At 43.3% G+C, this 23,000-nt stretch overlaps 1 protein-coding gene across 1 annotated transcript in view; it reads left to right on the top strand.

The window, feature by feature from the left end:
* The window catches only part of PAPPA (pappalysin 1), a 184,554-nt gene that overhangs the window by 32,678 nt on the left and 128,876 nt on the right, over positions 1 to 23,000 (top strand). The window contains exon 3 of the mRNA XM_056352475.1: positions 21,016 to 21,161. Coding sequence (XP_056208450.1) covers positions 21,016 to 21,161 — 146 coding nt within the window. The remainder of the gene's footprint in view (positions 1 to 21,015; positions 21,162 to 23,000) is intronic.

The raw sequence follows: 23,000 nt of genomic DNA on the forward strand, positions 1-23,000 counted from the left end.
CATTAAGAATCCTTGTGGGAGACAATAGATTAAAGTATCATTATACTCTCCAGTGCTAATGCAGACCCATTTGGCTCTGGGGCCCACATGGAAGATTTGCAAGTGCAGAGTCTGTGGATTTGGCAAGGACTGAATTTACCCCTTGATGCTCTGCAGCACTGCATCCTCTAGGACCAGCTGCCCCACTGACACTCTCCAGCAGCCCCTTACCAGCCTCTGTTTCAGCAAACAAGGTGGAGCTCATCCCCTCCCATGTTCTGGAAAGTAGCAGTGTATGTAAGCTGTTTTATTCCCTTTGCTGATCAATTTAGATTATACTGTCTCACACACAGGCCTACAATTTGATCACGTCCAACATGCCTATTTCAAGTGCTGTGGGGCTTTGCATTAATCACTGTTTTTCTCCCATATCCATTTGTGCACAACCTCTCTTCACCAGTGGGTGTGAGGTGCCCTTTGCGTTTTTAATTAGCGGCAGCTGAAACCTTCTGTAAATTCAGGAGGTTGCACCTTTCAAACAGAGAAAGATGCAAAGCATGGGCTATTTCTGTGGCAAGCTTAGCCAGGTGCAATACTTACATTTACAATTCCTGTTCTGTCTTTCAAACTTATTTTTTGGTAGGAATTTAAGTCCAGTTCTTGCAGGCAATAGCTACCTTTTGAGGAAATACAGAGCAGCCACCTCTGCCATGCTCCATTTACAGCATCCATGAACACGATTCATCTGACTGCCTCTCACGTGGATTGCTGGACTTGGGCAAAGAGAACTTCAGTTGGGGTTTTTTTGCCTAATGATCCCTTCACTATTGCTGCCAGTGGGAACGTACATAAATCTTTCAGAAGAGATGATGCTGACTTGTGCTATGTCCTGGGGGAGTCTGCTTTCTGCAGCCACACTTCAAATCCTCAGCATTACTGGGGCATTCACATAGTGGGTTCACAAGGTTCAGGAGAAGGGGTGAGAAGGATAAGGTGAATTTTCTTTATTCACTCTCAGCTGAAAATGTTGATGTGAGCAGGGGCATGAATACTGGCCTAGCAGCTCTGCCTTTGCCCGGTATCTGTGAACTTAATGCCAGGGGAGAAAGCCAACCCCAAAATGTGATTACTCAGAAAATAGCAGTTTCTATAAGTAGTTTATATTTTTGTAGAAAGATACCTTTATGCCACAGAGGACTTTCCTGCAACCTCAGAAGATGGAGGATGGATTGATGGATGGATGGAAAGGCTGGGGAAAGAGATACAAGTTTTGACCAGAAGAAACAGATAGTAGTAGTAGAATCACAGAATGGTTTGATTTGGATATGATCTTAAAGACCATCAAGCTCCAAACCCCCTGCCATGGGCAGGGACGTTTTCTACTAGACCAGGTTGCTCCAAGCCCCGTCCAGCCTGGCCTTGGACACTGCCAGGGATGGGGCATCCACAGCTGCTCTGGGCAGCCTCTGCCAGTGCCCCACCACCCCCATAGCGAAGAATTTCTTCCTTATCTCTAATCTAAATCCAACCTCTGTCAGTTTAAAGTTCTTCCCCCTTGTCCAGTCACTACTAAAGTAAAAAGCCCCTCTCCAGCTTTCTTGTCACCCCCTTTAGGTACTGGAAGGAGCTATGAGGTCGCACTGGAGCTTTCTCCTCTCCGGGCTGAACAACACCAACTCCATCAGCCTGTCCTCACAGGAGAGCTGCTCCAGCCCCTGATCATCTTCATGGCCTCCTCTGGACTCGCTCCCACAGGTCCATGTCCTTCTTATGCTGGAAGCCCCAGAGCTGGACGCAGCACTGCAGGTGGGGTCTCACCAGAACAGAGTAGAGGGGCAGAATCCCCTCCCCCGCCCTGCTGGTCACGCTGCTTTTGATGTGGCCCAGGGTACAGTTGGCTTTCTGGGCTGCAAACGCACATTGGCAGGTCACGTGGAGCTTCTCATCAACCAACACCCTCAAGTCCTCCTCAGGGCTGCTCTCAGTCCGTTCTCCACCCAGCCTGTATTTGTGCTTGGGACTGGCCTGGCCCACGTGCGGGACCTTGCACTTGGCCTGGTTGAATGTCATGAGCTTTGCAAGGGCCCATCACAAGCCTGTCAGGGTCCCTCTGGATGGCATCCCTTCCCCCAGCGCCTCAACAGCACCACACAGCTTGGTGTCATTGGGAGACTTGCTGAGGGTGTGCTCCATCCCACTGTCCATGTCACTGAAAAAAGTGTTAGTGTGCCACTGCTATGTTTTTCAGAGCAATGATGATCTTGGTGTAGCTAGGAGAGCTGAAGCTTACAAGCAAGGCAGGTTTGAGCAGTGGGGTGGGGGGGTGGGGATGTCTTTTCTTAAGGCAATTAATCATGCTAGGAGAAAAACATTATAATAGAAAGAAGGGTTTACAAGCTTGAAAACTTGTCCTTTTTTCTCCCTAAATTAATCACTTGATCTGGGTAAAAAAAAAATAAATATTTCTCCCAAGCAATCATTCCTTGCGATTTTTTTGTAGTCTTTCTTTTTTTAGTTTGTTGGCCTGTTGGGGGATTTCTGAGGTATGAGGAGTGTATGTCAGGGGATTTGCGTGTGTATGTATGTTTAAATTTGATAGCTGAAACAGAGTGAGGAGAGGATTAACTAAATGGAAAGGTGATGGAAAAAAGGAAGGTCTTGTAAAAGGTTGAAGGAGAAAGGATGTAGAGGTAGATCTGTAAGCAGCAGCATGAAGCACAGTCTGTCTATTGGCCCTTGTTTGAACTTCTTTGGCACTAGTTCCTGATGTTTTAAGTCCCTGTCTGCCTCCTCCCTATTCTGTCTTCCTTCCTTCCCTAAGGCAGATCATTCCTCCAGTATAGGCTCTCTTCTCTGCCCAGTTCCGGGACAGAGGTGGACATCTCAGTTTATCTTCTCTTAACTGCAGCAAGAAGAATCAACTGTCCCTCAAACACCCAGGATCAGGACAGTATGGAGCTGTCCCATTGCTTTTGCCCCTGTCCACCACTAAGATATGCTTGTGCAGAGTGACTGCTGAGGCCAATTTCAAAGTATATGCAATGTCTTGTCCATTAGCTATATGTTAAGACACCTCCTGAAATGGTGATAGAGTCCTAAAACTTTCTCTGTGTCCATGTGTGAGAAAGATGAAGAGTTTAGGTGATCAGAGGGGCTACAGAGAGCTGCTGGTAATAACTTCCTTAGAGCTATGAGAAATACAATGATGCAGAGCCTCACAACAGACCTTTTTGGGATTACTGAGTTATGCTGGAACCGCTTCAATATTTGTAACATGTCCATAAAAGCTGTGTTGTAAAAAAGCATGATGCTGATAGCCGTAGTCATTTTTCATCCATTAGAGCCAGATTCATTGAGAAGTAAGCTGGATATATCTCCACCCCACAACATGGTAGAGTGTTTAGACCAGGAATACAAACCACTACTGTCAAAAGCAGTTCTGTGTTTGCTTGATGGCAGCCCTGGCTGAGGCAGAGTTACAGGACCCACATGCAGTGGAGGAAGATTAGTGCTCTGCTGTGGTCAATGAAATCCTGTCCTTCAGTTTTGTTCAGAGTAGATTTGCAATTTTGGAGTTCCTCAGGGTAACTCAACTGAAACTACCCAGTTTGCACATAATTTCAGCAATCCAAATTAACATAAATTTGCAAGAAGGTGTTTTCAGGTTCATTAGTAACGTGTGGCTACACCATCGGAGGGCTTGTTCTCAGCTTCCAACAGAATCAGGGTGAGCTGCACTGAGGAAACTTCTTGGAGTACTTAAATGGTTGGAGTATGAAACTCTAATAAACCAAAAAGCCAGGAAATTTGGAGTGAAGGCTGAAACTCCATACCTAGTGCACCCTACTGGGTCTTTGTATTTCAGAACACGTTATGTTTGTTCGCTGAAATATCTCCAGTATGGAGCTCTTTAGGGTGGAGTTTCACCTTTAACTCTAAATTTCCTGGCATGTGTGAGTTTGAAGTACACGCTTAACTTTTCCCCAGTGCTGTTTTTCACTTTTAATTTCCTTTTTCTTTTAAAGGAGGGACCCTGCTAGAGGGACCCCTGCTAAAAAGGGACCTCACTGAAACCAGAATTGGAGGTTTTGGCCTAATTTGGTCTTTCTGAAATTTTTCAGGAGAACTAGGTTGAGCAATTTTTTTCTACAGTTTTTTTAAAGACTTTTGCGGCCAATCCACTCCAGTGAAAGAGATTGATAAAATCTGCACCCCGCAGACCAATTATTTTAGAAGGTACCCAGATGTCTGAGTAGATGTAACAAACCTTGGAAACACAGAGCATCTCATATAAATTCTAGTTAAAGATCTGGTCATGGCCATCAATATGCGTGAGCTGTTTGGTGTTAAATGTATTATTTCCATTAATTCAGTAATTGCAGAAGCAGCCGGTGTTTGCTGTTGACATTTGTTGGGTTACATCAGTGATGGTAAAATAGTGGAAACAGCAGTGGTTTGGAATGACAGCAGTGGCAATTACCTGCAATGCTTTTAAAAATAATTTTGGCCCTAGATGTTGAAAAGATGTGTCATCACTGATTTGTGTGAGGGCAGCTTCAGCAGGGTTGAATTACAAGACTTTGGAGAATAAAATTCTTTCTGCTGCCTCAAAATGCAAGTTTTGAGCTATATTGCCAGTAGATAATATGGAATAAATTTGCTTCTCGTGCTATAACCTTGTCGTGTCGATAAATTGAGGACTTCAGTGAGGTAGTTAGTTTCCCCAGTACAAGACTGTTGGTTTTTCAAGTCATTCCCATCAGCTTCACAAGGAGAATTTATCTTAGTGAAATGTCCCTGGGGGAATTGGGAAAGTGCTGAAGTTTGTGGCATTGGCTTTGTAAGTGCCTGCAGCCTTAGACCAGGTGTGCGCTAAGTGTGGAGAGCCAGCTCCTGGTTTCCAGAGGCATTGAGGCTCCCCCACCATTTCCCTGCCAACCCTTGCGATGGCTGTGGCATTGCACACTTTGCATGGAAGCCCCAGAAACTCAGCAGTCCTTGAGGATTTTCAGTAACTTTAGTTCATGCAAATGAAAATTCAAAGTGATATCTGGGGAGGATTCCTGCTGCCTGGAGCCAGGTACTTTGTCACCCTCTGTGCTGGGACTGGTACCCTGCACTGCTGAGAGGATGAGGAACTCCCTGTGTCCTCTGCTAAGCTGAATATTTCTCATTCTAACACATGAAAGCACTTTGTCACTTTACCGGGAGACAATATTCCTCTCTCCTTTCACCCTTTCCAGTATGGCCCCATCAACATCTTTGTGTTGGATTTCCAGCCTTGACTTTGTGATACAGATCACAGCTGGTTGGTTTGAATTTCCCCTGAGTTACCCAGGATGCTGCTGAAAGCACAGGAAGAGCAGAAATGCTTTAATCAGTTAAATCAATCAAACAAAAAAGTAGACAAGACCTTAAAATTTACCCCACGACCTTTGATACTCGCTGTGATGACGTCTTTGTCCTATTTCTTTAAGTGCAAGATTTTATTGGGACTTGGCAGAAGGGTGGAGTGAGGAAGACACGGGAGGGGGGTTTGCTGAGTTAAAAAAGGAAAATGTCAGTGAGAAAATGGAAATACCCTGATGTTTCTCCAGCCTAGCGCCGGAGTCGGCCTCTCTCTCCTTCTGTTGCAGGGAAGGGGCTCCTTTTCCGTTCGCTTGACTATGGCCTTATTTAATCGGTTTGCCCTGACATGGAGCCAAGAAAGGGCTTTGCTGTGTGATGCCGGGTCCTGCGTGCATTCAGGCATCCACAGCTGTTCCCTAGCAAGGGTTGGCTTTTGACTACTGAGGTATTTTTTTATAGCCACAGAGGGCAACTATTAATAGATGAGATTTACCAAAACACAGAGCTACGCAGCATGGTGTGGAGGGGAAGAGGGAAACCTGTGTGATTTATGCCAGGAAAATTCCATGTTGAAATTATAGTGAAAGACACAGTAAAAATGAGTATGCCAAGAGGGGGATTTAGTCTGTTATTCAGGCCATGCCAGCCTTTGTCTTACATTAAGGATCTGCCCCATTGCAAGAAGTACGTTGCTAAATTATTTCTTGAGCATTTAAACAACACAAATTATACAAAGGATAAAGATAAGGTGCATAGGCACAAAATACCAGCTTTTCTGAGATGTGATTAGACTCTGAAAGAAATACCAGAAGGAAGCAGAGGCATTCCTGACCCTGAAGACATTTCAGTTTGATCAGACATGGGATTAGGTGTAAAATGTGAAGAATTCCACATTATGTGGTAGGAATGAGCTGATCAGGAGTTTGCCTCTTTGTTTATTGATTCATTGCTAATTTCTGTGATATGATGTAATGAGACTTGTGCCCTTCTCAGACTTGCAAATTATATTAATGTATCAAAGATGACAGGTTAGGGAGCATTGAGCAGGAAAGAGTGAGGGTGTCAATTTAAGCTTCTTTTGTAGTCAGAGCTCAGATACTGGTTAAATAACATAAAATCCATCTTATATCAATTAATAGGCTCATTACTGTAATCATCTACACATCTTTTTCTGTACCTTCCAAAGACACAAAAGGGAATTATGTTCCCAAGACAAGACCATTGACTATTGGTACCATGTGGGTATCAAAATCCCCTTTACACTTTGAAAAGCTTTGCCTTAAGTTGTTTTGTGTTTCCTTGTGTCATTTATTGGTATTGTTTAATTAAGAATGAGACAGGGAAGATTAACTGGTGAAAAAATCTAAATTAATAAAGAAATATGATACACTCCTTTAGAGAACCTGGGTAAACGTCAAAAAGACCAGAGCTTAGTTTGCTTCATGTGAGCACCAGAGCGTATGGAAATGTTTTCAAACTGTCTGAACTGCTTAGGTTTGCAGAACTGGTCTAGAACAATTACAAAACAGCATTTTTCTGTGATCTTCTGATGTCCCCGAGTTTGATGATGCTTTATTTCTGTCTTCAATCCCAGGAAGAGCAAATGGAGACAAACATAGTCATGCCTGAGAAATACTAAGAATTACATAAATGTATATTATTCAAAATACCTGAATATGTTTGGGCTTGGCATTTCTGGTTCAGGGTTTTTATTTTGCCTTCACGTTTGGCTTGCTTTCTGTTAAGGACTAATTCTGCAAGTTGCTGATTCCTCCCCTGATGTGTAGGCTCAATGTTATTGCACTAAGTGCTGAGGATAAGCATTGGCTATTTGTAGTTGTTGTTGTTAGTTCCTTAGGGGAACAGTCATGCCATCTGCTCACAGCAGGTATAGACACACAGCATAGGTGTGATTTAGAGAATTAAATCTTAAAGTCTTTATAATTGCTGGAGAAAAGGTAGGTGCTTCCACGAGGATGCAGAGCACCTAGGTTAGAGGCTGGAAATAGGTATGTAAATGCCATACACAATTTACATCAGGCTTCCCCGTCACTGCACTCCTTAACAGTCATTCAATCTTTTCTATTTTTACATATATAATGTTGTCCCAAACGTATGTTATGCTTTCTGTCTGGACTAAGTCACATATCCCAAGCTCTTTGAAGTCCGCAGAAAGACTGAACTCCCAAAGACTTTGGTCTTTGGCTTGGATCTCTACATCCACAGCACAAGTGAGGTTGAGAGCCTTCCTGAGACGAAGGGCAACAGCTAGGAGGAAAGCTCCTACAGAACAACACTGTGCTAGAGTAAGTAAAAGAAATGTTTTGGGTAAGGAGTGATGGCATCAGTTCACAGCATTATGAAAATTACTTCCCTTTTGCCTCCAGCCTTTTACCACGACTGTGTCAGTGCCAAAACCCAGAACTCACTCACTAATTCTTCCAGAATTGATCGGTCATGATAAACTTCCAAACACAGAGTAAAATGCTTCCGTCAGACACATCAGAGTGTTTGTCCCAGTTTGCCTGAAGAAATCAGTGCCATTTAATTTCCCCCCTGCCCCCCACTGGATTAAGAAAAGGGCTAGGAGTTCCTGGCTTCCCCCTTATTCACTCAGAATTCCTCTAATGGTTTTACTTCTGGGCATAGATTTATTCATGTGGGGTTTTTGTCTTCAAAACATCTTATTTTGTCTTAAAAATGCAGGCTCAAACCTTTAGCTACCCTCATCTTGATCAGACACAAAGTTTGTTGTTGGGTTTTTTATCCACCTGGGAAGAATACCTGAAGCATTTCCAGGTTTTGATCTAGAAAACCATCGGGAGGAGATAGTCCAAAAGGTGCTTCCAGGATGGCTGCTCCCCCGCAGCTGAGCGAGGCGGGATGTCAGGTTTTGCAAAGTTCTTGAGATGTACTTGAGCTGGCAGCAGAGGAGTTGTGGAAGTGAGGGAATTCATAACACCCCCCTCTGTCTTTGACAGGGAGCTGCAAGACGTTTCACGCTAACATATGCTTTATAAATGCGGGTTTGTATAATTCTGGGTCTGTGTGTGGGAAACAGTGGACAAAAATGACAACCTGCAATTTTTGCTGGGTCCTTCGCAAAGCTAGTTTTGTAGTCATCAAGATCTTAAGTTCTCTAGTAGTTGTTAGTGACATGTTATCAATAAATTGCTGCAGCAAACCAGGGCGACAGTTGATGTGTGGTTGTGAGATGCAACTAGAGTGACAGAGGGTGCAAATGTTTGGGGAAATTAAACTGTGTGGCCTGTCTATAGCAGTTGTACTCATGGTAAAAGTCGGTCAAGAAATTTGCTTACTGTAAAGGAAAATTAGAGTTTTCCCTGTCTTGTGTCTTGACAATGGAGAACAGATCTTTGCATTCTCACAGCCCTTTGCTAGAGGTCTGTGTTTGATTCAAGTGGATCCACAGGCTTGTGGTGCCAAAAGAGGCAATTTCTGCACTCCTGTCTGAAGGCCAAATATATGGGTATGATTTCCTATAGTTTACTGTTACATGCTGGATCAGTATTGTACGTTTCATAAGCTGCCAGTCCAATTTTGTAGGGTCTTGGGAAATGTGTCCTCTGGGGAATGCTTACAATCAGCCTTATGTTTTGGGCTGATAGTGCCTGTTTTCTGGTTACATGCATTAGCAGATCCGTATGTGAGGCAACCTAAATGTCCTTCCATCCGACTAACAGCCTGGACATTAGATGTCCCTGCTGCCCACTGTTTTATCACGGGGTAGAGGATCTTCTGCTTGATATATCTCTCAGCTCAACCAACGCCTACTCCCAGAAGCACACACGTACAACAGTGTTTGCTTTACCTTGTGTCTATGCAGAAGCTGCAGGTCCTGCGTAGGTTAAAAAACCAGGAAGGCTGAAAGTTCTTGAGTGTTTGACAAAGCCATGTTTACATCTCTCCTCCTGCTGCTTAACTCTGGCTCAACAAAGAGAATCAAGGGACAGGATTTTGATGTCAGGGAGTTAATTATGTCAGCAGTATCTGTTACAGCCATTGCTTCCATGTTTCATCTCCCAATGGTAGTCACTTGACAAAGTCCTGATCTACTAAATCCTCTCTCCTGCTCTTTCTTTTCCTTTGTTTCTGTCTTCTTAGTGAACAGGAATAGAAATTAAAAAAAAAACAATAATAATTTGGATTTAGAAAATAAACTGTCCACAATATTTTCTTTCTGCAGCTCTGGACTATTTTCATTGCAGCTGTGTTGGTGTTTCTACCAGATCACCTGGCAATTTACTGTGGATTCTGGGAACTTCAAAGCTAAATGTTCTTATATGAAATTTCTGTTGCAGCGGCTGACATTTTCTGTTTCCTTGCAATCTCTTCGTTGTTGGGAAAGAACAGAAGTAACCAGCTTTCATAGATCTTACAATATTTATTAGCTCTTTGAATCAGACTATTCAGTTGTTGGGGTTTTTTTTGTTGTTTTTGTTTTTTCTTAAAAAACATGTTCAGGACTTCAGTGTTGAAGATAAACACTAGCATGATCCATCAGTACCCCCTGAAAAAAACAGAAAATAAAAAGAGCTAAATATTAGTCCTTTGCTGTAACAGGGAGAAAAAAAAAAATCATGAACTTTGAAAACGTGAGGCTTTTAGTGCCAGAGCACAGGTTTTTCTTGGTTTTCCTGAACTGAAGTCTCCATCACCAGACTCTGTTCTTTGTGATCTCACTTTGGTGTCTCCTACCCTTTCCTGCATAAGATGAAATATGAGGAAATGTCAGCCAGTCTCGTTTGAATCAGGTTTTCATTTCTTTCTCAGAAAAGAGGAAAATTGGGATTATCCTAACCATAAGCCACTGATGATCTGCCCACTGCAGCAGGACCAACTTCATGCACAACCCTGCCAGGAGGTTAAGAAATGAGATTTGGAAGTCCATGAGTTATAAAAACAAAAACAGAAAAGAAGCGGCATCTCCAAAGCAAAAGTGATTGTTTTGCAAGATGCATATTTGGACTGGTTATTTTGGCCCATCAGCTCCAGAAGTATCTGTAATAAACATGCTAGGTCCTTTGTGGTTTTATATGATTATTTTTTTTTTCTGATGTCGGCCTGATTCCAAGTTGCTCTTCATTTCAATAGCAACGTATATCTCACTTTGTGGCACGGGGTTTATGTGTAGGGAGGATTAGCGTCAAAAAGTGAGATGAAAGGAGCAAAGAATTTGATCTTGTTCTTTTTTCATCCTGGATTTTTTACAGTGTGTTAATTAGAGAAGATGATAAAGGACCAGCCCCTTAAAGTCCCAGCTGCCCACCCCCACCCTAGCAGGGACGATGCCACGTGTCACCCTCCTGCAGGAGCTGTAACTGCAGCCTAACTGTGAGCCCCCCAAGGCCACAGTGCTCCCTACCCTGACCTGTGCTCAACTTCCTAAAAATCCCAAATACTCCCACAGTAAGTGACCCACCGGAGTCCACCCAGGAAGGATCCTGACCCATCCTGTCTGCCCGCAGTTGCCTACTGCAAGGGCGGGTGGTGCAGGTAGATGGAGCTCAGGACAGAGCAGTATCCACGCAGTAGTAACCCCATGATTTCCTCAGACTCTGAAGAGGGGACACAAAGCATTTCCCAGTGCTCCAGAGGTGCCAGGACCTGGGTTACTCCGGCCGTGACACCCAAGGGTCACGCCAACAAGGCACTTGTTTGGGCAGGCTGCAGATGTGACCTCAAGTACGACCCCACAGCCACAAGGATGGAGATGAGAAAGACAGGCTGGAGTTAATATTAGTAGTGGAAGTTGTTAGACAACTTTAATATAAAGAGTTGCTAGGAGCTACTTCTATAATTAAAGAAAATTCTGTATCAAAGCCTCAGGTTTCCTCTTGATCTCTAACTTCCAGTCTGATTAACAGAGGATCTACCTAACTCTTGACCTGATTCAAGGGAGTGATGACAAGCTGCATTCCTGGTCTCTCTGGTGCTTTTCATAAAAAAAAAAAATAAATCAGGTTTGTTCTGGTGACTGAAACCAAAATGTCCTTTACTTGAACTATTGTGCAGTGTGCTATGCACGTATCTGTTGGTTGTTCTTGGAAGCTTTGGGATGCGAGGTGTTATGTAAATGCCAAATATTATTAGACCGGTGGCTGCTCACTCGTTGAAAGCAGAGCCCTGATTCCACCAGAAAATCTGTTTATGAAGTAAATGTGCTACATCGTCTTCAGGAACAGTGAAGCCGAGGGATGCAGGAAGGACCAGCTTATTTTAGGGAGCTTTGACTTTCCATCTGCTGAGCACTGGACCTTTAGGACTTTTTTGGAGACTGTAAAATATGAGTAAAAGGTTGTAAAATATGAGTGAAGCCTTATAAAATGTGATTAGTGGCCACCAGCAGAAAACTTAAAGGATCAGCAACACAAACCACTGCTTATTTAAAAGAAAGATGATCCATATTATCACAGAATGTAGGCTCAAGAGATCGAGTTTCTAATCTTTGCTGTCACAGTGAATGATTTTGTTACTTTGGACAAATTATTGTATTTATCTACCTCAGTTTTCCCATTCAGAAGACAAGGAAAATTATTCCATTTACCTATTTCATGGCTTCTTCAGTGATGGTAAAATTCCTTGAGGGGAGGCCTGACACAAGGATTCCTGCGCCACGTTAGTGTCGCTTAAGCCCGTGGACGGGGTTTGGAGCGGTGCAGAGGGCTTGTGTTGGGGCTTTGACCAGAGTGGAATTTCTCTCTTCATGTTCAGGAAGTACTTTGAGGCCCAGAGGGGAAGCGTCGTGGAAGTGCCAAGCAGTTTAACTGATGGTTAAAATAGCCTAAAATAGAGATACCTTCCCATACTGATTTATATTCTTACATATACGTGAATGTGGTTTGTTGCTGGCAAAATGGGTTTTCATAAAGTGGCAAATCTGTTTTAACAGAACAGGTTCCTGAAAACATCCTTACACCACTTCTTTCTTTATCGTTTGACTTTTCTCCTTGTTACAATGGTTCAGCGTGTAGAGTCTGGAAAAACATCAGGGTAACCAGGGCAGAGGGAATATCAGTTGGAGATGAGGGATGGATAAGAGACAAATTACAGTACGTTTCTCATGGGTCATTTGGCTCTAGTCTTGAAAAGGAGAGAAAAAAAAATCCTGAAGTAGTAAAAGAAAGTAAAAGAGACAATCAAAACAAATAAACCTGCCAGTGGTGCTGATTTCAAAGGTCTGTGAAATGTGCATATATACTTCATAATGCTTTGCTATTTTAAAGAGATGCGTCTTGAAATGTTCCATGCTTTAATCCTACTCACTGTCTCAGAAGTTAATTGTACAGTAAGATCACAATTTCCATTGCCAAGGCTTTTCCTTTGTTTTCTTTTTTTCTTCCTGCAAGTTGGCCAGCCAGCATATCTTTTTCTCGTTTTCTGTGTAGTTGGTTAGCTTAATTATTTTTTATGGTCATGCAAGGAAAAAGGGCTTTTCAGTTCTTGCTACGCAAGTGAACTCAAATGTTGTTCTGCTCTCGAACGTAGACTCTGCAAAGGAAGAAGGCTCAGTGGTCACATATTTCTGGTCTATAGCACTGCAACTTTTTATAAACCTATAGATTTATAACCTTTTTATAAATCTATAAAAAGATTATATAAAGGTTGGGTCTCTACTATAAGAAGTGGGCAAAAAAGCCTGGGAGGATAAAGGGAGAGAGGAAACAAATAATTTTGTGTACATTACAGCCACCCTAAATTTTTGCCCAGAGCTCAGACAGAACATGTTTGACATTTGAAAATTTTTGCATCATCTTTTTCCCCATTCTTTATCCCTGAGCCTCTACTCATCCTTATCCTGGCCAGAACCAGCAGCAAAAGTGCCGGGGAAAAAAATAAAATAAAATAATCTGTTTTCACTGTATTTCTGAATCTCAGCCCAGGTTTGTGAAGGATTTGGCAAGGATTTACAAATCTTTGAGAGAATCTGTGTGGAGATCTGAGGAAACCCGCCTCCCTTCTTAAAAAAGCAAGTTGTGTTGGCCAGAAATTGGGCAAAAATTGGTTGTTTCAACTGAGGTTTCCTTTGAGATTTTGGATTTGAACCTGAAGCTGTACTTTGGGATTCAGATTTTGCTCTGACTAACTCTAGATGTACACTGGAGCAACTGCATCACAGTGAGCACTGAGACTTGTGTGCAGCCCAGGGAGAACAGAAGTTGGCTCAAACTAGAAGCTTACATGAACCAAACCAAAAGAGGACCCAGAGCTAGGTTTGGAGTAGCCCAGCCAGCAGGTTTATTCCAATCTGTTGCTCAGCCCATGAAGTAGATACTGCATTTGCAACATCCAGAATTTATCTATAGGTAATTGCATAAAATAAAGCTGTATCATCTATTAGAGGTCCTTTATGAGAAAGTCAGATAGGACTGAGCAGGGGTGTGCCATTAGGGTTCTATAGATGATAATACTGATTTTTAGAACTTAATAGCAAATAATTTCCTTTATGTATGGAGTGGTGGTTTTTTGGTGGTTTGTGTTTTTTTTTCCTTGCAGTTCTATATATAGTGCAAAATGTTATAGTAGAAATGTGCTTAGTTCTAGGACTATCCAGCTGGAAAGCCAGCATTTCAAAGCAAATGAAAGGAAACTGATGACTTGACAATTGTAAGAGTTCCTTACTGTAGACCAAGGAGCTGCTTTTGGTCTCTGTTGCAGAATAAAGAAAACCTAGACCCAAAGGTTTTCCCATGTTTTGCACAGTAAAACTCTTATTTTCTTTCTACATATTTTAATATATTTTTTTTAATAGGGTGAGTAAAGCCTTGAGTCACTAGCATAATCGTAGAAAAAAATCAATTTGGAAAAAAGGGCACCCTAGGATCAATGAACACCCGGACTTTTGTAACACATGGGCTTTTATTTTTTAATATGTGTTGCTTAGGGTCAGCCTTAACCATAGGACCTGCCACTGATGTAAAAGAACCTTGTCCAGCTTCAGCCAGCTAACCTGAATGCATTAGCAGTGTCACAGGGAACGATGCAAAGTTAAACACAGGCTACCAAGCCTACCCAAACCAAGCTGGGTTTATATTTGAACAATTATCCTAACTGTCTTTTCTTGGATCCTTATCTTTCTTTTTTTTCCTTTTTTTTCTTTTTTTCTTTTTTTTCCAAAACACTCCTCCATCCTTGCAACAGGAGACCAGATTTGGGGGCTGCAGAGGACATTTTGCTGCAGCAGATAAACCAGAATTCTTTAAAAGCTGCCAAGTCTGCGTGTGCTGACAGTGTTTGCAATTTATGCTTGTGGACATGACCTACTGACTGCATGGTTTGGATGCGGTCGGAATTACAGTTACACATTTGGATTTCAGTGTGAACACAGGCAGAGATCTGAATCTAAATGGGGACCTGAAGCCTTTCACTTGTAATATTCTGGCTCCGCTCTATTTCAGGCTCTGTCCCAATTGCTGAAAGATTTATACCTTTATCAATAAATTATCGTGACTTTTACTACACTTACACCACTGTCTTAAATTAACACTAAACTAAATGTAGATGAGGCACGCTTCCTGCTTCATATGATTTATGGCAATCCATCTGAAATGAGGAGCAAAATTAAATTTGCCAGCTAAGTCAGATCTTTAACATCAAGTCAGACAAAAATTTTATTGTAAGTCCACTGCTAAAGGGGGTTTATAGGTTGGCTTTTTGATTCAGGTTTTTGACAGACCTGTAGCACTTTAGGCAAAAAAAAAAAAAAAAAAAAAGAAATATTTGTAGGTCTGAAATCTCTACTGTGTATTTTCTGTCAGGTTGGAGGTGATAGACAGGACAAACGTAGCAGTTACATGGCACTGATAAGCTCTCAGCTGGAGGACTGTGTCCTCTTTTGATGACCTGCCTTTGAGAAAGATGTGCAGAGCGCAGATGAGAGCACAGATGAGAGCATCAGAAATGACCAGAGGTCTTAAAAAAATATAACCAGTGGGGACAGGCTGAAGGAATAAGGTGGTTTTAGCCTAAAAATGAGATGGCTTACAGGAGATATAATAATCTTTCAAGTAAGTAATGGGCTTGGTGAAACAGAAGGGAATCATCTAATCTCCCTGTCTGTGAGGAATGGTACAAATAGTCACGCACATCTGCCGCAGCAAAAAAGACTCAGGTAGACATTCAGAGAAACTTCCTGACTGTAAATGTATTGAGCCATGGGCTGCAGGCTGCTGGGGCAGCAGCAGACGTCTTTGTCGTCTGTGGTATGAGCTAGATAAAAATTCCCTTGGTGTGACATACAGAGATGCCCCTGCTCTGGGGTGGAGGGCTAGCAGCAATGGTCTCTGGACATCCTTTCCAGGCTTGTTTTTCTGTGACTCTGTGACAGAAGGCAAAAGGCAGCTTATACACCGGTATCAACACTGCGTCTCCAGAAGGAGAGTCCCGTGTCTAACCCCCCAAGACTGAGAAATCACAGAGAGAAAAGGTAAATTACAGAGAGAAAGGTAAATTATGCCCTTCTGTCAAAGGGCCCCGTTTTAAAGTCAGGTTTCAGTGCTGTTGATGTCACGGCTCTTGCCACTGTCTTCAGAAAGAACATCATGTATCTCAAACCATCCTTGCTGTTGGCTGCAGATATTGAAAATCTCTAGGTAGACTCTGCACCCTAAAATGTTGGGCCCCCTGTGTTGCTTGAACAAACGGGACAGACAGTTGGTAAGTGTGCAGATACCAACTGGTGTGGTCTTTGCTGCTCTAACAAGTTATTGTCAATCCTGGGGCCAAGATCAGAGCTGGTGGGACCAAGGGAACGCCACCGAGAGCTATCAGCCACACCACGCTGGGAACCACACCTGGATCTGCCCCAGGCTGCTGGTGAGCGTTGCCAGGGCTGTCCAGAAAGGCTTTCTCTTTGTCTGCTAAACTGTATGCCATGGTTTAAGCTGGGCTGACAGCTGTTTTGAGAGCATCATATGAAAGTTGCAACAAGGAGTCTTGGGAAGGAGCATGATGTACTGGGTCCCTGTGATTCCAGCAGGTTTACTCTGTCCTGCCATACGCTGAAACCACTAGGTAAGTGATGGGATGTTTTATGTCAAGAGAAAAAATGAAGAATTTTACAGCTGACTTCCCAATTCAGAAGATGCTGGCATTTGGGGGGTTTTGTGGGCTTTTTTTGTTTGTTATTTTTAATTATGAAATGCAATGCCTTTTATTGCTAACAAACTCATCAGGCAGATGGAGACCATACTCCATAGTGAGCAGACAGCAAAGTTCCTACTCTGTGTTTGGGTGCGGTCTTGCGAGTAATCCCTTAAGTACCCTGTTTGTTTCCTTGCTGTAAAGCAACACTTGTCTTTGAAGGAAAAAAAACCCCACCAAAACAGTCAGATAGAGAGTAACTTAGTGCAAACAGTAGAAAACATTTCCTAACTATAAGGGCTGGAAGGCTTTGCGTTCCTTGCAAAAAACACCCATGAGTGCAAGAGGCTGCACCCCAGACACATTAGGGAAACACAGGAAAGCCACTCTCTGACCTGGAAGAAAATGGGGGAGAAGAATTTCCAACCCAGTTAGAAAACTGGTCGACTCTAGTCACAAAGGCCAAATTTAATGCGATTAGACCTGATATCAACTGAGTTTCAAAGCCATTGTCATCAACTGAGTTTCAAAGCCATTGTCAAATGTGTTTGTAGCTACATGGCAGAGATTTGTGGCTGTTTTTGGCTTTGGCGCTGAGGGCCAGAAGGGAGCTCCTTGCAGTGGTCATGGTGGGCAGGTGGGGCTGCTGGGGGCGGGGGGTGGGGTGGTGGTGGGGGTGGTGCACCTCACCGCCCAGGGACGAGTCCTGCTGCCATAGCCCAAATGGACAGGAAATGGGCAGGAGAGATGAGACAGGCATGGGGATAATGGCTCGGGTGACTGATGGGGCAGGCTGTGTGCCGGGTAGGGCAGTCGCGAGACAATGCTGGATGAGCTAAAGACTCCATTAGACTGAAACTGGAGCACTGGACGGGATACATATTACTGATTGAGGTCTGGGGCTTACTGGATAAGGGTGAGCTGCTGTACAGTATGGTTTCAGAGGGCTATTTACACTGCAGTGGAGGAAAAAAGCAAGCTGAAGCTGTGCATTGGAGAAATAAGTCGATGAAAAGATCTGGGTGGGAATGTGCACATTGCCTGATATGATTTGGTGTCCCAAATGGCCTTAAACAGCCCATAGAATTTCTATGTCTAAAACAGATTCCAGCAAAGGAGACCTTTTATGATGCACTAATAGGCTCACTAGGCTTTCTTGAGCAAGGCATGCTTACAGCATCGTATGTTTTTTCCATTACAGGAATTACACGTGTTTTGTTGTGCTTTGGGTTTTGTTTTGTTTTCCACATAGACTTGCCCTGACAGTTCCCTCATTCAGGTTTATATTGGAGGTACCATCTCGAGCCAATGAATTTTATGAAATATGTTGCTGGCACTCACGGAGAGATGCATAAAGGAAATATTCTAATGACAGTTGGAAAGGCTTTGATCCTTTTCCAAGACTGCACTCATGTCTTTGAAATGCAAGTTTGGCAGTGCTGGAAAGGCTGGGCTCTTTGGCTCCCTTTGGCACAAGCCCATGTGACAGTCATTATGTCCTCTATCAGGGGACCCACATAACCTTGAGAAGTGTAAGCAATGCTCACAGATTGCATTGGGTCAGATAGTCTGGGCTGATAACAAAGCAGCCGCGGCAGCAGGGGGGAGTCAGCCCAGTCCAAGGCAATAACTGAAAACTATTTTGACCTGGTAACTGTTGGGTCTGCTGCCTGCGGCTACGTAGTTGGACATGAACTGCAAAAGTAGTTAATTTATGCCTCCTTGAGTGTAGGAATGTGGTGATGATGGATAGGGATGGGAGGTTATTAGAAACATGGGGAGGAAGGAGAGGATGGAATTCCAGCTCATGTTTTTATCTCTTACACACACACACACGCACGCTGGTTCCTTTGCATACATACTCTTGGCTGTCTTGCATGTGTGCACAGTCCAAACCCTTGCTTACACACACCTCTGTTCATGCACGCACATGCAGGCGCATGTTCACACGCTTACAAGGGATTTGCCTAAGCTAAATGCTTGAACATGTTTTTGTGTTGAGGATTGCTGACTGCTTTTACAAAAGGGTTTGCATTTACTTCCTCCCAAGCACTATCTGTTTACACCTACTCCTGTGCAAACCTTTTGCTGAAAATCCTCTTAGCATTCTGCTCTTATACCGTTCAAATATATTCTGCTCATTCTCAGACTTTCCTTGGCTAGCAGAGTAGTGGTCAGAGAAATAATATCAAACCAAGTCCAATTGACTTAGTATGGTGGATTTACGTAAGACATGAGTTCAGTCTCGGTGATGCACTGACATCACTGGCCAATTAGTTAAATGCTGTCTGCTCTGGATGTTGTCTGCAGTAATAATCCATGTACAGAACAGCCCTAGATGTTGAAGCACATAGCCTGTGTGCAAGTGAGAGAGTGATTGTGGCCACACACTGAGGATGTAAATGGGGATTGAACTGTGTAAACAATAAGCAAAGAGACAGCTGAAAATAAAGAAATATTTGTTTAGATTATTTGAAACCATAAGAGAGAAGCGGGGATAAAAATGGTAATTTCCAGAGGGGAGTGTGATTATATCCTACAGGGATTTGCATAGGCCATAAAGCATCTGCATCCAGAGTCAACAACTGCAGTCTCAACACAGACAGGCGGCCTTTCCTTCCCACTGTGATACAAAACACACAAGCATTTTTCCACTTAAAGGTACGCAATGCTTCTGTTTCTGTCCTTTTCTCTCTTGCACGAAGTATCACATTGCTGCCGCATTCTCCCTTATGCTTTTGCTCACTATCTTTTACTGATGCTGCCATATGTGCAGACATACACATTGTCCCCTTCATACGCATGCATCCTCCATCCCATATTCCCCTGATGGGCTTATACTTTTATGTGGAAGTGCACATTAACTGTCACGCAATTGTGAACTATTGCTCGTGGACATGTATGTGTCTGTGTTTGGAAAAGATGTTTTCAAAGGCACAAAGAAGATCCTAGAAATAGGTTACGCACAGCCTCAGAACATTGTGCAGATACATGCAGAACAAGCTTGAGGAGCTAAGGGGAAGATCTGTGTATTTTCCATAGATGCGTTGGGAACACTGGAGAGATGAGAAATGTGTAAAGGGTCACAGTGCTGACCTGTCCTTCAGGATGTCATCCACATTTGATTGGAAGATAAACACTGTATGGAATGGAAACATACCCTTCCACTGGTGTCCCCAAAGAGCACGTCTTCCTCGATGAGTCAGCGAGGGCCTGGGGACACCCAGCCATGAACTATTTTGGAGGCAATGACTTAAGCAAGTGGCAGGGGAAGCTACTGTGGAAATATGAATGTGTTTTCCATTGGGGAGTCCTCCAGGGAAGGACAGAAAGATCTTGGTGCTGAGCCAGTTCCCCTATTTTTTCTTCACCCTTCTGGGAACAAAAGCCTTGCAAAGTATGCAAGGAGCCGTACTTGCTGAATGTGAGCACGTTTGGTTTGTGAGAGCTACGTGAGCCCCACACACCCATACACATAAGGAAAAGGGGGACTTTAGGAAGCAGGACTCAATCTGCTCAAGACCATCATGGCGTCCTTTCCTTACAAGCTACTCAACCATGCTTGACTCAGAGTCAACTCTCTGTTGTTTCCACCTGTCAAGTGAAGGTAGTAGAACTTTGCCGTGTTTTAGATCTGGTTTTAGTACAACACTTGATATCGAAAGACAATTTGAGCTAGAAACAGCGAACCAACGGGTTTACTCTTATGCTTCACTTTCTCCAGCTTTGCTCTGAGTTAGAACATCACAGTGCCACTGAAAGCAATGTGACAGCATGGTACGCACTTCGGCAGGTAGCTCCCGTATTCCAGTATTGACAAAGCCTGCTTCTTTAAAGGACTGGAAAAAGTACTTCCAATGGCCAGCAAGCTTAAGGGATTGGCTTTGCTTGCCTGCAAGCAGGTTGCTCTGTAATCTCCAGACATCCCAAAAGCTAAGAAGAAATGCTGCTCACCTGAGGGGGTGACCTAAGGAGCCTTAGGAATTTATGTCATGATATGGTACCACTCCTGCAGAGATCTCTTGCAAGGGGACCTCTTGGCACAACTTTGCTTGCTGAAAATAGCAATTCCCAAACGCCCACCCTATGTCAGGGTCGGATCGTGGGCATCTTGGCACAATACTGCCACCGCTGCTAAAGGAGTAACTTGGTGAGCTGGTGTTAGATGTTGCGCCAGCCTGAAGATGTGAAACTTGTTATTGTGAAGGAAAATTAGAGGTAACAATAATAAACAGCTTAGAGGAAATGTGTAAGATAACGGCTGATATAAAAAGATTTACTGACCATAATACATGCTTAATTACATTCATAATAAATAGATTCCTGTACTTACCTTAGGAATGTGGACAGCTTTATGTATTTAGCTTGGATTTTGTGGCCTTAGTTAATCAATGGCCTGAAGTCCTTAGATGAGATTCACTCTGTGAATGTGATGTAATTGAAGTTTGGGAGTGCGTTATTAAAATATTTCAGGTGACTGATACGCAGGATATTATAAGATCTTTTCCTGGATTGCAGCACTTCTTCAATACTTTGTTGCTTTTTCTGTCACCTTTTGGAAAAAATGCTTTTCTTTTTCTACAGAGCATACTTAGATGTCAATGAACTGAAGAACATACTCAAGCTGGATGGATCCACACACCTCAACATCTTCTTTGCCAATTCCTCCGAGGAAGAGCTGGCTGGAGTGGCAACTTGGCCCTGGGACAAGGAAGCCTTGATGCATCTAGGTGAGCAATAGAGATGTTTCTTCTTTGTAAAGCTTTCTTTTGAGGCGTGAAGAAGGAAAGATAAATATGCGTTAAGCTCTGTTCTGATTTCTTATCATTCTTCTAATATATAGTCAGGGGAAAAAAAGTATTTCACGATTCGCAGATACTGGCTCACAACCAGGAAAATATTAGGTTATAAACCCAAAGCATATTATGGTATTTGTAGATGATGTCAAGCTGAAAGAATTTCACCTTTTAAGTGAAGCTACTTTACAGGGCATTCACTCCATGGGAGCACTTTGCAAAGAAGACTGGGGGATAGGTGCAGGGATGCTAGACAGAAGTGAATTTTTAACCTTAGCCTGTTAGGTTCTAATCCTTAGTACATTACTTAGTAAGTGTTCAATTAGTTTTCCTTACAGACTTCAGTTAAAATTGTTGCTGTTTTTCTCTACCAATGTGCAAAAGAGCAAACCGCTGAGAGATTGTATTTCTAATGTTCATTTGAGTGGAACTGGAAAGAGTTCACTACCCTGCAGATTGCCCTGCATGTTTCATAACTAGGCTGCTGAGTATGGCTGCTGGAACGCAGGGATCCAGACAAAGCTGTGCAAACTCCCAAATGACTCATTGCCCTGACACCTGCCGTGCCACCGGACCTGTGTTCCTTGTGAAATGTCAGATGAACCTCAAAAGGTTCAGAAGGCACCCACTGAGTCTGTGTGTACTCCTAACTGCACAAACCTCCCGCGGGCTGCAAACCTGATCAGGTCATCTTACAAGAGCAGGGATTCTCACAAGTTTTCCAGATATTTCTCCAGCTTGTCCAGGCCTTCCTGGGCTGGAAGTGAAATCCAGTTTCAGCCAAGTTCAGTCTTTGTGAAAGACTGTTTCAGCTAGGTTTTATATTACCCAGCCCCATATTGAGCAGAACAAAAAAGTTGTGGCAAATGTAAACCTAGATGAGGAGAGCAAAATATGGTGTTTATTATTCTGAAGTGTACTATGAGAGCTGAGCTACAGCTTGAGCCATCAGTAAGGGAGGCTTTTCCATGTTCAAAAATACATTACCTCAAAACATAGATGTTAACATCTCTTTATAGTCACCTGTCTCCGTAGCTGAGAGAGGCTCTGTGGTCAAACTAAGCAGCTGGAACTGGCTGCCCTACTTTAGTAGAAGTTTTATTACAACATCCAGCTCTGCAGCTGCTCTGGAAGAAGTGTGAGCAAACTTCCCTTCCCAAGGACCAGCAGTGACACACATCCAGTCTCCTGCCAAGCTAGGCTGGAAGTGAAGCCACTTCCACTCTGACTTGCCTCCAGCTCCATGTCCGCGGGCTCCTGCTGGGAGCACCCAAACCAGAAGATGCTGTGAATGCCTGTCAGCGAGCATCCACCATGGCACATCTTCTGGTAAAACCAAAGCTAGATATCAATCCCATCCTCAGCCAGCACCCATGCCAATGTGATTCCTCTCACTTTGTAGTACCAGAGCTCCAGCACTAACCCCACAGTAACCGTTTGCTTCTGATTGTGCAACAGTATAGCTCGCTGGTGGGAAACATTAGCCCTAATGCCACTGCTGGAGTGAAATAAAGCTGCAGTAGAGCTGATCCTTCCCTAAATGAGTATTTTCACAGCTTCCCTTGGTGTTGCCATGGGAGGGAGCAGAGAACAAGGAGAGAGCTCCAGAGTGCCAAGAAGAACCTTCTGCAAGAAGGCTGGGGCTCGCCCAAAGTCCTGAGGAGTTCTTCTGTCACTTCGTTAAGCTAATTGTCAACATCATGCCTGAGCAAAACAATTTAAATTCAGCTCCTACAGTGTATTGACAGAATTCATTGACCAAAAAAAGATCTC

The sequence above is a fragment of the Falco biarmicus genome, chromosome 9, assembly GCF_023638135.1.
Source record: "Falco biarmicus isolate bFalBia1 chromosome 9, bFalBia1.pri, whole genome shotgun sequence".
In the NCBI taxonomy this organism is placed as follows: Eukaryota; Metazoa; Chordata; class Aves; order Falconiformes; family Falconidae; genus Falco; species Falco biarmicus.